Source organism: Acinonyx jubatus, chromosome C1 (assembly GCF_027475565.1).
Source record: "Acinonyx jubatus isolate Ajub_Pintada_27869175 chromosome C1, VMU_Ajub_asm_v1.0, whole genome shotgun sequence".
In the NCBI taxonomy this organism is placed as follows: Eukaryota; Metazoa; Chordata; class Mammalia; order Carnivora; family Felidae; genus Acinonyx; species Acinonyx jubatus.
Window position 1 is genome coordinate 58,278,320 of NC_069381.1, and position 16,535 is coordinate 58,294,854.

At 35.3% G+C, this 16,535-nt stretch overlaps 1 protein-coding gene across 1 annotated transcript in view; it reads right to left on the reverse strand.

Annotated features, from left to right (window-relative positions):
* Positions 1-11,241: 11,241 nt before the first annotated feature.
* NEGR1 (neuronal growth regulator 1) overlaps positions 11,242-16,535 on the reverse strand; it is an 840,003-nt gene continuing 834,709 nt past the window's right edge. The window contains exon 7 of the mRNA XM_027058871.2: positions 11,242-14,961. Coding sequence (XP_026914672.1) covers positions 14,837-14,961 — 125 coding nt within the window. The 3' untranslated portion in view covers positions 11,242-14,836. The remainder of the gene's footprint in view (positions 14,962-16,535) is intronic.

Genomic DNA, 16,535 nt, shown 5'->3' on the forward strand with positions numbered 1-16,535 from the left:
TCTCTTCTTTTGCCTTGCCATTAAATACATAATGACTGGGTTGACTATTGAAGCTATGTTTAAAGATCGCAGAGGATTCATCAACATGGGTCTTGATTATCTGCAAGGAGAATATCCCCACTCATCCATGTTGCTACTTGGTTAGTGCATAAATGAGAAATAAATCTCAACTGAGATAAGTCACTGAGATTTCAGCATTTATCTGTTACATAAAAGCTAAGGTGCCTAAAAATATATACTAGTAAAAATAGACAGCTTTTAAAAGTCCCACTGAAAATAACATTTTTTAAGATTAACAAATCCAGCATAGTTTATCGCTGATTTCAATTGAGATTGTGTTTGAAATGGTAAATTTTTGGATTATGTTACCATCTCAACAACTAAACAACTATTCTGTTTTCAATAACACTGCTGTTATTGGCATGGGAAGCCAATAGAGTTAATTTTCTAATATTCCAATGGAGACATTTTGTATGGGTTTCTGGAAAGAAATAGAACATTTGGTTGCAAAAATTACAATATTACACACAAGGTTGACCATTTGTATATTAACAAATTCTTCAGCAGAATGAATAATTCCAGTTAGAAACATTAGGACAAACAAAATGAGTCTTGGCCAGGGTTAAAACTGGGTAAGTCTTCAGAGAAAATAGAAAAGAAATTGCAAGAATGATGGCATTCATTAAGTTTCAGCTTCAAAACTGCCCCACCTTAACTTTCTGGCTGGAATTCTGTCCTGGAAAGAAATCAGTAGAGACTTTGGGATAAGGATCCATGCCTTGATGTATTGCTCCCCTTCTCCCCTTCTGCTCCCCTTCAAAAGGTCCTCTGATTTGGCAAGAAATATACATATTCACAACTCTTTTTAAATAACTTCCTCAGAACACAGGTGAACCAATAGTGCTGGTACTGATTTTTGTAATCCTGAATCCTTATGTGGTAGATCATTTATTTATTTAACAAATATTTAGTGAGCATCTATGATGTGTCAGGCACTGTTTCTGAATATTAGAGACACAGTAGTGTTCAAAACATGACAATCTCTGCCATCATGGCATGTAGTCTGAGGGGAAAGGCAGAACACTGAAAAGATAAATGGGTAAATTACACGGTGCTAGTAACAAGTGCTAAAGAGAAAAATAAAATGAAGTAGAAGAATACGTATAATTGGGATGGAAACTACAATTTTAGAAAGAGTAAGATTTCACTGAAATGGTGTCACTTGAGGAAGCCTAAAGGAAGGTATGGTCTAACCCGTGTTGGTACACAGGAAAGTTATTCCAAACAGAAGGAAGAGCAGGGGTGAATACCTGACATGGGAGCATGCCTGACATGTGTGAGGAACCCTAAAGAGGCTAGTGAGATCAAAGTCAAATAAATACAAGGGAAGAGTTGTAGGGGATGATGACTTAAAGATCATGAGATACTGGGAGACATAAGACTTTATGATTCATAACAAAAATTTTGGTTCTGGGGTACTTGGTTGGCTCACTTGGTTAAGTGTCAGACTTCCGCTCAGGTCACGATCTCATGGTTCAGTTTGTGAGTTCAAGCCTTGCATCGAGCTCTCTGCTGACAGCGCAGAGCCCGCTTAGGATCCTCTGTCCCTCTTTCTCTTCCGTTTCTCCACTTGCACTCTCTCTGTCTGTCTCAAAAATAAATAAATAAACTTAAAAAAAATATTTTGGTTCCACTCTGAGTGACCTGGAGAAATTGAGATCTGCCGATCTTACAGAATTACTGTGGCTCCAGTGTTGAAAACAGAGTGAAGAAGCCCAGATTAGAATCCAGGTGAGCCTTCTGAAGGTTATTACACAAATCCAAGCAGGAGATGATGTGGCTCAGACCAGGGCCATGATTGGGAACAGTCATCACAGTCTAGGTGTGCTTTGCAGCTAGAGTTGACAGGATTTAATGAGGGACCAGATGTGGAGTCTCAGAGAAAGGGAAGAGGCAAAACTTTTGGCCTTGAAAGAATGGAATTGCCATTTCCTGAGATGGGGCTGATAGCAGGAGGGGCTAGTTTAGAGGGAAATAGGAAGAGACCAGATTTAACATATTTAAGCTTGGGATGTTTACTGGATATTTCAAGTGGAACTACTGAGTATGTGCTTGGGTATATGCCTTGAGTTCACCGCAGCCTTTTGGGCTGGTGATACAGATATGGAGCAGCATAGACACTGCTTAGGACTCAGAGATTGAATGATATCACTTCGGGATTAAGTGTAGCAAGACAAAAGAAACAGTCTGAGGACTACACTCTTAGGTTTAGGTATTTAGAAGAAAAGGAGGAACCATCAAAGGCTCTGAAAAGGAATAGCTAGAATTATAGGAGAAAAATGAAGCAAATATGGTCTCATGGAAGCCAAGTACTGAAAACGTTTCAAGATGGAGCAAGATATCCATTAACCAGGTTGAGTAAAACGATCACTGAGAAATTATATTTGGATTTAGAATGTGGAGATCATTGATGACACAGTTATAGCAAAGCATGGGGACAGAAACCTGATGGGAATAGATTTGACAGAGGAAAGAAATAGTTGGAGGCAGTATCCCCTTTGCATTTGATGGATACAAGTGATAAGGTTGTGGCCATAAATTAGACTTCAGTATTTTGACATACATTGCTCCAAATGAGGACTCAAGCTCATACTTATCAAATATTTATTGGAATTTACAATTAGCATGAAACTGTCGTGTTGGGAGATCAAGCTTCAATGTTACCTTTTCTGTGAAGTCTTTTCTGCCTCCCTCATACAGTTCATTGCTGTGTTTTTTGTGCTCCTGAACATTTCATTAATGTATTTGCAAAATTCGTGTTGTAGTATTGTGTTGCAGCATTTGCAAAATTTGTGTTTAATCATTTATTTCTCTGTTTGTCTCTCCCATTACATTGGGAGTCCCTCAAATTTATATAAAAATACAGTGTTTTGGTAAAAGTATGCACTCAATAAGTGTGTGCTGACTGAATATTATTTTAAGTTAGTCTAAATTATGTAGGGCAATACAAAAAGGAGATTTATTGGGTGTTGAGGACTATAAGAGTCCTCATTCACTTTTCCCAAGATCTAAAGCCTGGCACTTTCAGGAAATAATGACACCTACTTCTTGGAATGTAGTTGTGCATTGTCCCTTTTATTATCAAATAAAGGCCTTACAAAATAATTAATCATGAATGTGCCATTCAACTAATTATTATGCTTTTATATTTTTTGTTTCTTTTTCCCCTCAGATTACCAAAATTGTTTCTTTTTCTCATTATAACATTATTCAAATGATGAATTTAATACTTTTATATATAACAGAATCTAGGTAAAGTTTTTTTCTGTGGGACAGAAATCTGGAATTCAGTTCACAGACTTTTTGAAAATTTCCATGTCCTTGGAGTTTATGAGTGCTCAAATTAACATTACTATAATTTCAATTTAAAAGAGAGACAGTTGATCTGATTTGGAATACTGGGTGCTTCTGTGAAGCTGCTTTCCCAAGGATGATTAGTTTTGATATTAATTTTTAATAGGGCTCTTTTACAGCTGGCTCGCACATAAGATCCTATTTGAGGCATTGAATTTGAGTATAAGAAAAATGCCTATTAAGACTAAGATATTAAATATGTATATAAAATCTTTTATGCTTCTCTACACTTTAAACAAATAATTGTCATGGATGCCAAACTATCTTTAAGATACCCCTTACTTGAACTACGCACTGAAAAAAGTGTATAGGTTCAAATTCATATGTTAATTCTGTTGTAAATAACATCAGACAAATATTTTGTGACTGAGACTTTTTGTTTCTTTTGATTGTTGTTTTTAAAGAGGAAACTTTAGGCAAAGAAATTGCTTGCACATGTTTTATCTGTCTATCTATCTATCTATCTATCATCTATCTACTCAATCTAAAATCTATCTTCCCAAATTGAATTCCAGTCCTTATGAAAATCACCTTTAGAATTTATAGCAACTTCACTATACTTTTCAAGACTTCATCAAATAAAATATAATTCTGATGAATTGTTCATTATATTTGTTTTAATGAGCAGCTGAATAATTTTGATGTAGAAGATCCTACACCAAATATGCAGGCATAATGGAAATATTTTCTCAGATTATAGTTAAAATAGATAATCTTTTTTTTAATGTTTATTTTTGAAAGAGAGAGAGAGAGACAAGAACATGAGCAGAGGAGGGGCAGAGAGAGAAGGAAACACGGAGTCCGAAGCAGGCTCCAGGCTCTGAGCTGCCAGCACAGAGCCTGACACGGGGCTTGAATTCATGATCTGTGAGATCATGACCTGAGCTGAAGTTGGATGCTTAACAGACTGAGCCACCCAGGCACCCCCCCGAGAATCTTTACTAAATTAGCATAACAGCAAATGTATAATGACTTTCCATGTGTGACTTTTTACAAACTTACCTGCTTACAGGTATGTGTCATGGACAATTTTCACTTGGTTAAATAGTATCTGAATGCTCTACCTCTTTGGAAAGGTCTCCTGTGAATAGATCTTAGTAGAAGAAAGGACCCTATCTCCTGTTTCTAAAACTCAGGCAGGGTAGATTGTCCTGCATCTGGCAGCTTAGTTCTTGAGCATATAAACTTAGGTTTGGCCAACTGCTCAGGACTTTGGATCTTGAGCAAGTGAAACAGATATGGGAACAATTAGATATTACCTACAGTAGCAGTAGTAGAGCTGAGATCCAATAGAAGTGACAGATGTCTATAGATGTGGTGTTCTTACCTGTGGCATGACCATAGTGGTGTGCTTGATTGCCTATTAGCTGCATTTGCAGTTACATTTCCTGTCTTGGTGTCATTCTGTTTTCCAGATTTTCCATCATTCTGAAAGCTACCCATGATTCTTCCAATGAATTCCTTTTCTGCTCAAGTTAGCCAGTCTGTTTCTGCTGTTTGCAACCAAGACTGATAGAGTATGACATATGAATATACTGATATCACAGATGTAGGAAACACTGAGACCCCTTAAAATACATTTTTATTTGCATTTGAAAAACATTCTGCAATGTTTCTGGTAACCTGAAATCAAGAGTTAAATTCGCAAAGATTTTGGGATGTGTGTGTGTGTGTGTGTGTGTGTGTGCAAATATCACCAAAAGTTTATACCTGACAATCACAGATGGTCTGAGTCTTTATTTTATTGTGCATATTCATAAAATGATGACCTATTCAAATTCAGATTTTCTTTTCTTTCTAAGCAATTTCAGCAATTGCCTGGGAGAATTCATTGTTAACTATCACATAGCAATGGAAGTTTTATCTCTTTTATTATGTTATGTGATGAAATGGAATATTGCCTTTTTTTTTTTGAGAAAAGGGCATGATATACCACTTTCAGAATCTAATTTTAGATGAACAAAAATTAAACTTTTAAAGAAACAAGAGGAATGACAACTTGGAAAATACAGAATAGTAACCTTTATTCACATCACTGTATTTACTAATTATAAATGGAAAAAGTTGAAGTCACATTGCAGAGATTTTTCTGTTTCATGGTAGATCCAGGTAGCAGGAAATAAACACACACACACACACACACACACACACACACACACCAGAAGTCTCTGGCGACATATTCCTACTATTTTTCCTGTTAATCTCTCTCTCTCTCTCTGTCTCTCATCTCTCTCTCACCCCCTCTTCCCTCCTCCCTCCCTATCCTTTCCCCTCTCTTTCTTCTTTTCCTTCTCCCTTTTTTTCAGATTTAAGGCCAGGTTGACTTCTTTTTAAAAAAATTTTTTTTTAATGTTTATTTATTATTGAGAGACAGAGAGAGACAGAGCATGAGCATGGGAGGGGCAGAGAGAGGAAGAGACACAGAATCTGAAGGAGGCTCCAGGCTCTGAGCTGTTAGCAGAGCCTGAAGCCGGGCTTGAACTCATCAACCAAGTGAGATCATACCTAAGCGAAGTCAGACACTTAACTGACTCTGCCACCAAGGCGCCCCCAGGCCAGGCTGACTTCTTAGAGAAAGGCTTCAAGAAACAGATGCCTTCTTCAGTTTAGTTATAGTCATCTAAGCATCCAGATTAACTGTCCCAGACAATTCCTTTTAGATGGGTGTTTGAAGGTTGCCTAATCACACTTTCCTATGAGCGAATGAATGAATGGATGGATGCCAAATGAACATTTCAAGTTATCTGACAAAGGTAACTGTCTTGTCAGTCTAAACTAAATTTGATTTGTAAAATATCCGAAGTCAACAGATGGCAGATTCTTCTTGAAGTGATAACAATCTTGAGAATATACCTCAAACAAGAAAATGAAGACCACTGTTTATATTCTTGTGTTACTTGATAAAAAATATATATTTGTGTAGGGACCAAGGGCTAGCCATCTCAAGATATGCCACTTTGGTATGCAGATTATGGCAAACTGATCAAGGCACAAAAGACTCAGGAAGAAACTTGACCTTCCCTCTATATGCCTAAAAGATTTTAGATAGAGGACTTGCTCCAGGCAGAGAGCTATCACCATAGATAACTACATTATAATATGAACTAGGTGTGATTGATTGGGAGGATCCTAGCAAGGCTTTACTTGATCAAGGTCTAAGTTCCTTTGCTTCTGAAAGGCCAGTAAACATTTGTTTACCAAACATTTAACTCCATTCTTCCTATGAATTGCTTTCTTTCCCTTTAAAGTCCCAGACCTCCACCCCTTTCTCCTGAGTCCAGTTTGACCTAAATACCTCATTTTGCCTGACTGTCTTTGGAATTTCATGTCTCTGTGGATTCCCTGTACATCCAAAATTAAATTTTAATTCTTTTGTTCATTTGTCTCATGTCAATTTAATTTTTGGTTCAGTTAGAAGAACCTTGATTGACAGAGGAAATATTTTCTCTCCTACATTTGCCATATGTTAAGCCATAGAATCTTTCTAATATATTGTTAACATTGAATTGTGAGAGAATAGGAATTTCTGAACATACATGCTAGTTGGTCTATCTATAAACTAGAAATATACATTTCTAGGAAAAAAATGTTTTTCCAAATTAAAAAAAAACCAGTCTTTCTCCTTGTCAACATTTAAAGTTATGAGACAGTAAGACTTCCCAAAGCATAAACTAGTTATCTATCTGTCCACAGGAAAGATGTATCCCCAGAAATAAATTTGATTCCAAATATTTAAAAAAAATCTGCTTTTCTCCATGTCAGCATTTAAAGCAGGTGCCATCTTCTGATTAATTAAACACAAGATGTTACTTATTCTAAAATCTTAGCAAATAAAACTTAAACAGAAACTGTTGGCTGCACTGTTGTCATTTCTTCTTCTTTTTGAATCATCCAGAACACCACATGGCTGGCTTGCAGGCTTATTTTCCAGATGACTGATAGCTATGTGATTTTGTGTTTGTGGATGTGAGTGTGTGAACTATTTTGAAAGACATGAGCTTGAAGCAGTTCAAATCTCTGGCAACAATTTCTTAAGGAGTATGTCATATATGAGCTATTGACCACATTTTTGCCAGGTCACTTGTCAAATGAGTGGTAGGGAGATGTCAAGTTCAAAGCAACCACACTCTACATCTATTTAGAAAACCATGTAAGAGTTCTGATAGGTACTTTAGAACACTGAAGAAACCCTTGCTCTTTACTATTAGCATATTATAGTCTCCAAAGACTATTTTATAAATCCCTTTAAAAAAATACGGTCCCCAAATTTTCTCAGGAAATTCCATGTGCTTGGAGTACTTGTTTAAGCACAATTCAAAACTGCAGGAGGTAGAAGTCTGCTGTAGTTTAGTGTAAAGTTAACTTTTTTGAATGTAAAAAAGGTCAAAATTAATGAAGAAACTAGCAAATTCAAAGTTCCACTGAGGAACATCCCAGTGCTTTTAGCAATTCACTTGAATTGCAGGAGGAAAACCACCCCCTTTAACATTTTAAAGCTTTGAAAGCCTAATGAACCATGCTACCTCCTGTAGTTTCTACCAAACCAAAATTTGTGCGAGGAGCAGGCTCATTAGCATTAAGTGGAAGCAGACCATTCAGCTCTTGCAATAGCTTCTTATAACGTTTTCACCATTATCATTGTATTTGGTTGATAAAATATTGCTATCTCAACTGTTACTTTGTTTTTCTTGTTGTTGATGTAAAATTCCTGTTATCCCAAGAATTAAATGCTCTCCTTCCAAATGACAAATGACTTTACTTTTAACAGTATCGAAAATATATTCATTGTTCAACGAGGTAGATTCTTGCACCAAGGTGGTTCTTGTTATGTTTAATCGTTTACTTCACCTTCTCTATGTCCCAAGCTGTTAGGTAATGACTTGGGGGATAGGAAGAAAATAAGCAATTAGAGGATATTAGATGTAGAGATAATGTGTGTGTGTGTGTGTGTGTGTGTGTGTGTGTGTGTCTGTGTGATTACAATGGAGATTATGTTGTCAAACCTCGAAATATTAGCAATTCATTTAATTCAACTGTTTTAAAGATTTTTACATCTCAGCATTTTAGGGAAAAATTTGTGTTGCAGTGAGAAACCCATGCATTATTTACAGCACACCCTTCCAGATGACCTGATTCTGATTCTGTGGGAGTCTACCTTTCATTGCATTTGAACTTGCATTTTACAAGTTGTAGATAAGTGATACGAAGGCAAAATATTTCTTGTCTGTAGACATGTAAATAAATTCTGTTGGTTAAAGATTCAATTGGATGAATTGAATTACTCTTTCTTTCTCTGGAAGAAGTCAGTTTTGCTTCTATTAGAATATTAATTTCAATATTCTTGATCTATAAATGTGTCTGTTTTTTGGATTGTCCTTTTATCTGGTTGTAACATCTTATTCAGTGACTCATTAATAATTAATGTGTTCATTTTATATGTGCATCGAAAGTCGTGCTTTTTTCCCAACTAGATTGAACTCCACAGGATTTGCATTACGTTTATATTTTGCTAACAAAATACAAATGTATTCCTTATGTTATATATAGTTCAATTTGTAAAATTATCATCTCCTTTTTGTTGTACTGCCCCGTAACAAACAGATGTGCATATAATTAGTATTTTGATCTAAGCTGGCTCAAACAACATCATTCAAGATTAAAATCAGTATTCTATTTTACATTTAAAAAAATGTGTATATATATATATTTGGCCTCCATTTTCCCAAGAATTCTGGGACACAATCTTAATGGATTATCCAAAATTTGACATGTCTTTTGCAAAATGTTATATAAAAAAGATACATATAGTTACGGGAATATCCTCCATGGGTGTGATGGATCTAATGTTAATAAAGGCTCATGTGTCAAAGGCAATTGCATTCTATGTTCCACACCCAAAAGTTTTCGATGAGATACAAATTGTGATTTGCCTTTAAGTCATGTACACACTGGAAGCATTGGAAAATAAAGGGATGACATTAAAGAAAAAAAAAGTATAAACAGAGTTACTTATTTATAAATATAGATATACATATAGTTGTTTACAAAGCTAGTAATATGATCACCTCCTTTTCTTCTTCCTAAGAAAATTAATGGAAATAGAAACAACTTGGGACTATGTTGCACAGCTTATTTGATTCAAATCTGCCACTTAGTAGAAGCGTAATCTTCAGCAAGTGATTTAAGATTTCTGAATCTTGTTTTCATCATCAATGCATGACAATAACATTTGAAAGTATTGTGAAAGTCAAAGTAGCAATGCCTGCTAAAGTGCTTTGCCATTGTAAAATGCATGGTAGAGATCGTCGTGACCTTTCAGGAGTAATTCTAGCTGCCACTAGTAATTCTAGCTGTCTCTGAGATGGAGTGCATTTCTTAGATTGAAGCATTGGGTGAGTTATGCTAACTTTAGGATGATTGTGGGTGGAGATTTCAGGGAGAAAACTAAAAACCTTTTTCCTTTTTCCTCTCCAGGAAGACTGGAAGTATTTATGTGATTCATTTGCCAATTTTATTCCTTCCACTAGAGATGTCAATTCTTAAGTATTTTCAGTGAATTTAGAATTATTAGAAGTGCGTGTGAACGTGACGGTGTATGCTTCTTGGGAAGTTCAGAAAGAGTACATCGATTCTCTGGTGGTTGGATCAGACTCCATTATCGTGAATGAATTGTTTTTAGAAAATTTCCTCTTAAAATTCTTAAATTTCTGCCTACCAGGATGAAGCAAGTGATTATTTTCCAAATACCTGGATGTCGTTTTGAAGTATTTTGGCCCATCATGTTCAGAGACAAAGTAGCTCTGCTTCACATGCTACCTTTCAAGGTCTGAGACTTGATGCTTCTGTTTCCATGTAATTAAGTGCAGGATAGAAATTACACAGGGAGAAGTGATGAACCAGTGGGAAAATCAGATGTTTATTAATGTGTTTTTATTGGGGGGGTAGATATAGTTTTCCCAGAATAGCAATGACACCCACATTTCAAAAGAGCTTATTACTCCAAGCATGGATCTTTTTCATGGTTTGTTGTTTTGCTTATCTACCATACTGTTCCTTTTTATTTGATTCCTTTTTATTTGGATGGATGTGGAGAACAGGGCTTAAATCACTCATCTGGGATGTCTCTCATTTGGATAGTATAGCAGCCACAAACGAAGGGCTCTCAGCCAAATTGTGTCCTGTTTGGAAAACAAGGTGTTTTAAGGAAATTGTATGTGCATGCCTTGAGGTGGAATATATATTTCCTGTTTTATGCCTGGCTGTTTATGAAATTATACTATATGCCTGACTCCTGTAGGTATTTGAGTTTTGGGATTCTTGGCTTATAAAACTAATAAGATTTTATCAGCAGTCTCTGTTTCTAACTTTGCTGCATTTCGGCAGGTGAAAGTTCTAAATAATAAATAATAAAATCTCTCTGGAAAGTTGCTTCTTTAGGCTAGATGTAGTTCAACTTGCGAAACCTTTTGGGATTCAGCAACAGAAAGAAAGGCTATACGTGCAGCCCTTTGAAATTGTAGCATCTAATGTTTTCACCCTGTATTGCTTTGGAGTTCCTGAAAGATGTGACTATGGTACAGTGAATGCAGCAGAAAATAAAGAAGGGAATAGCAGAAATATGTTAAATTATTATTTCTTCCTTTTTTCTCTTAAACGAATAGAGTTTTAAATGAGTCAAATACATATTTTAATTGATAAACTGACTTTATATTCACCTATTGGAAACAGTACAACATATTTTACATCAGATTATGAAATATGGATGTTTTACTAAAAGACAGGAAGGGCTTTTTCCAGTCTTTAAAGTAAATACATATTCAAAGGATCTTAAGGCATACCATTTATTCATATTCATATCTATTGAAATACTGTACATCCACATACTTCAATAAATAGTTAAAAACCTGACCTCTTTTTAAATCATTTCTGAATTTCAAAAAACAATTTTTATTGAAAAGATTAAATAGGTAACTTTTGGCTGTCACAAAGCTAAGTACAATGGATAAATTAACAATTACTCAGTAAATTTGATCAATATAGATGATTGGCTTTGATAAATTTCTCAGACTTCTCTGAGTTCACACATTGGGGTATATATATATATATATATATATATATAGTTGTGTTTTTTTTTTGTGTCCTGAATTACCTGGGTAATTTTCTCAGTTCTCCAGTCTACTTTCTAGATATAGCTTAAATGTTATGATGAAGCATTAATTTTTCAGTTAAGTTTTAAACACCCCAAAAGTGGTTTTAAGTTTGACATTCTCTTTCGAATCTTTTAGTGTTTCCAAAAAAACACAATCCTATAATTTGGGCAGTACTTTTCATTACATAATTGCTGCATAATAGAAACTTAATGGTGTCACAGGACTTATGTTTCGAATGGGATCATTGTAAAACATAATTACAGCACTTGCAGTTAAACCAAAAATGCAAATGAATTAAGTCAACTACCCTAATATTCTTCTTCCCTCTCTCCCTTATTTTCTCCCTTCCTTCCTTCATTTCCTCCTTCCTTCCTCCTTTTTTTTCTTCCCTCTCTCCTTACCTCCACTCTTTTCTTTGCAGTCTCTTTTCTCAACTGCTCTTTATTTTTCTTTCCTAAAAAAACCAAAAACTTTAGGGGCAACAAAAGGAGTCCCACAAATGTAACTTGTGGAAATATAACGCTGAAATGAATAGCTAGCAAAATTGTTATAGATCAAAAGATAAATCAATTTCGTAAAACCGCTATTCTGAAATTGCAACAATCTTGTACAGTCAGGACTGATAAAATGGAGTAATCAGACATTTCATATGTCTATAAATGTAAAATCATCTACTTGAACATTATATGCAATACATTCACACAAAAAAGCAAATACTGTAGCCTTATTTGAACAATATTGAACTCATAAATACTCATGGTTTCACTCTGTTCAGGGGCCTAAAGACTAGGAATGCTGCTGTGATACAGAAAAACATAGTGAATACCTCCTCTATTTAAAATGTCACTCAAGAAATTCTCTTCTAACATAAAGGCAAATACATATAGCTACTGAGCTATGACTGTACTTCTGTCACATTCTATGGGAAAAACACCAGACTCCACAAATTCGGAATCATGACAACACTTTGAACTAATTATTTGGTTCATCCATAGTTTATACCTCGATTTACCTCACATTTACCCTACAAACCTTACAAAGAGGAGGTATTTTTAACTCTAGGAAAGCGGTCACTGTATAATATGCATTCTTGATCTGTTTCTTTCTCCCAAACAATGGTACTGATGGTTAACACTTTTGTGGTAGCACCACTATTTCTAGTAAGTAGATTTTTATGGAGTGTGCCACTTTAAAGCTGCAATACAAAAAAAAAAAAAATTGTAGTTTACTCACCAATTTCACAAATAATATTTTTAAAAAGCAAATAAATAATAATCAAAATTAAAATGCCATGTGTTAAAAAAGTTTTTAATACATCAGTCAAAATAATGTAATGAATAATTACAGTGAGTAAATTTAATAGCACAATGCCATATTATTGCCATTTTGTGGAAACACTGTATATTTATGCCTCCTCATGTAGGATTCATTTTTCTAATTAAAATAGATTTATGGCGTACTTCGGGGCTAAGCTTTACTCAAAAAAAAATCATGATTTTCAAGCCATTTATTTCGGGGCAAAATATTAGGTATGTTAAGTATGTACAACCTCCATGAAATATCTCGTATCTAACTATTAGTGAGTTTTTTTTTAATTGTTAATATGACTTGCAAAAGGAGACTATTTGCAGAAATCCCCCTATGTAGTGAAATTGGTAAGTTCATCAAACTTGTAAAATGGCTTTCAAGGTTATGGTCTTTCTTTAGTAAAGAGTAAAACCATGGAAATACTCTTGTAATATAATACTCCTTAAAATAACACCATTTTCCTTAAAAAATGTAGTTTTCATTCTTTATGGTGGAAACAATGAACTATTCATGATAACTTAATAACTAATATATCTTAAGATATTCTAATCACGGGTGTCTTGTCTTCATTTGATCATGTCTTACACATATCATGTAAGAAGACATAAAGCATGGTCATTTTGTCATTGTTTGTGTTTTGACCTTATGTTTTTGAACTGACATTGCTACAGAGAAAGATTTTATTGCAGAACTAGTTATTTCAGGGATTGATCTGCTGCATGCCAGCATGGAATACTTGTTATTATATATTTTGGAGCATTTTCTTTTATATAACATGCATTCCAAACTCTCAGCTGAGTGATGTTTTCAGGTGGAAGATGTGCGAAATGCCCGGGTGCGGGAGCACGCATCTATCACACCAACTTACCTGCCACAGAACCAAATGACTTTGGCGTGTTCACCAACTCACGTCATGTTAGGTGATCGGACTTTGTGTTCTTTCTGACAACTATCTTAAAGATTTTGGCTTGGAGTAGTGAAAGGAAAAGATGCTGTATTGCTGAGCAATCCCTTGGATGGACTTTGCTGTCATTTTAAAGGGAATTATTTCCCAGAGTGGATTCAACATTCAACTATAACCAAAGGATTCACACGGTAATAGATTGACCTGTACTACGTTAATGAAATTGTTTTTCACCGCAAAACTGAGTTTAGGTGGGGCAAAATTCTCACACCCCACTGGCAAGGAGGGAAGAGATTTTTACAGTCTGACAGCTCCTTCATTCTTTAGAGATAGGATATAGTTTAGCTTTATCATTATGGTTTATTTTTGCTTTCAAATTATAGGATGTGGCAAAACATTTTTATTAGGTGGAGACAAAGAGCAAATTATTATTTTATGAAGGCACACCCATGCTGAACTTACAGGGAAGAGAAGCAGAGCTGCACAGCCAGTTATATTACAAGGCTCATTCCTGAAACCTGAATATCATGCGAGCAGAAAAATCTAGATATGTGTTAGTTATATTTTGAAGAAATGATCTGAAGGCAATATTATTTGCTTTTTTATCAAAAAAGGAAAAAAATGCATCTTTGTCAATGTGGATTGACTCCTATTGAAACAGGGAAATGAATGCTTGTATTGCAGCCTTAAAGAATCACATAGTCACTGCAATATTCGTTTTTGTAAACTACAGCCTGCAACCTAGCAGACCATGACTGAATGCTTTTGAAAAGTTGTAGATTACAAACATGAAATCACAATTAATATCCTCTAAAAGTAATTTCAGAGCTTTCACGTCTTAAAAAAAGGACAATGTGTACTGCTTCACAAGGTAATGTAGCTAATCAAAAAAAGAGTAGAATTAAAGTATTTACATAATGAGCAATTCTACAGAAGGCGATCATCCCCATGTAAGCACTGCTGATTATATCCCACGCTGCTTTTAACAAACTGTACCAGATTGGATCCAGCCATCAGCACTTTCAGAGAATCCTTAAAAGCCTTTTATGGGTCTTTAAATTTATTGTAGAATGGCATTCTTCAGGTAGAATATGCTGGTGAAAGAGGACAGTGTCAACACAAGGTACCAGCAGGAGAAAAGAACATCAGCACTCCCGGTAATTCCATACTGGGCTGTACTTGGAGCTGGAAAGAAATGGAAAAGATTAAATCAAAATCTAATTTGTGTCTTTTAGGATCTTAACAATAATCAAAAGGCAGCTGGGTGTACTGGGGAGAGCACTGGCATTGGAGTAGATAGACTTAAGTTCACATCTGGTTCTGCTATATGACAATGTGTGGCCTATGCAACTAACTTCTCTGAGCTTGAGTTTTCTCAAGGGCAAGAGACAAATAATATAATCCACCTGGCAGGGCTGCCGTGAGAATTGGAGATGAAGAACATACAGCACATTGCACTGGGCTGGACACAGGCCAAGTACTTAATAAACAGTGGCTAGCATTATTATTCCTTTTTTTGTACTGTAAATATTTGTATTCGTGGATAATATGTAGTTCATGCATAAATATATATATATATATATATTTTTTAACATTTATTTATTATTGAGAGACAGAGAGAGACAGAGCAGAGGAGGAGCCCAGAGATGGGGAGACACAGAATCCAAAGCAGGCTCCAGGCTCTGAGCTGTCAGCACAGAGTCTGACGCGAGGCTCAAACTCACAAACTGTGAGATCATGACCCGAGCCGAGGTTGGACGCTCAACTGACTGAACCACCCAGGTGCCCCATGCATATATTTTTTTAACATTTATTTTTATTGATATCTATAATTGGCATTGTGTAAGTTTAAGGTGCACAACAGTGTTGATTTGATACATTTATGAATTGCAATATGATCACCACCACAGCATCAGCTAACAACTCTATCATATCACATAATTATCATTTCTCTTTTGTAATGGAAACAATTAAAATCTAGTCTCTTAGCAACTTTGAAGATTATAATACTGTAATGTTGTCTATAATCACTATGCTGTGCATTAGTTCTCCAGGAGTCCATTTATCTACTAGTTCTAAGTCTGTATGTACCTTTAGACAACATATCCCCGATTCCCCTGCCCCAGCCTCTGGTCACCATTCTGCTCTGTTTTTACAAGTTTAGCTTTTTAGATTTCACATATAAATGATACTATATATATATATATATATATATATATATATATATATAATATTTTTTTTTGTGGATCTTTTTTATTGGTCAAATACTTCTACTAAAAGCTGGAAAAATTTGTTTGGGGGGGGATAGGTGAAAAAAAAATTCAAACAATCATAATATATTCCAAGGAATATTAGATTTGCATGTATACACTGGAGCAACACAGAAAAGTTTGTATCTAAATCTTCCCAGGCAAGGGAGGGATGATTTAACAGAGTTTTACCAAAGGGGACAGTCATTTGGGTAGAGGAAACAATTTATTCAAAGGTATGAGTAAAGGGGAGAGCAGGACATATATTCTAGTAGATTAGTCTTGCTGGACCATGAAGTTTGAGGCTTGGAGTAGAGGGAATTGAAACTGGAACTCTAGGCAGATAGAGCATAACCTTAACTGTAAGAAAAATAACAGGTTTTTTTTTAAGTTTATTTATTTATTTTGAGGGAGGGAGAAAGAGAGAGAGAGAGAGAGAGAGAGAGAGAGAGAGAGAATGCACAAGTGGGGAAGGGGCAGAGAGAAGGAGAGAGAAAGAGAGAAGAGAGA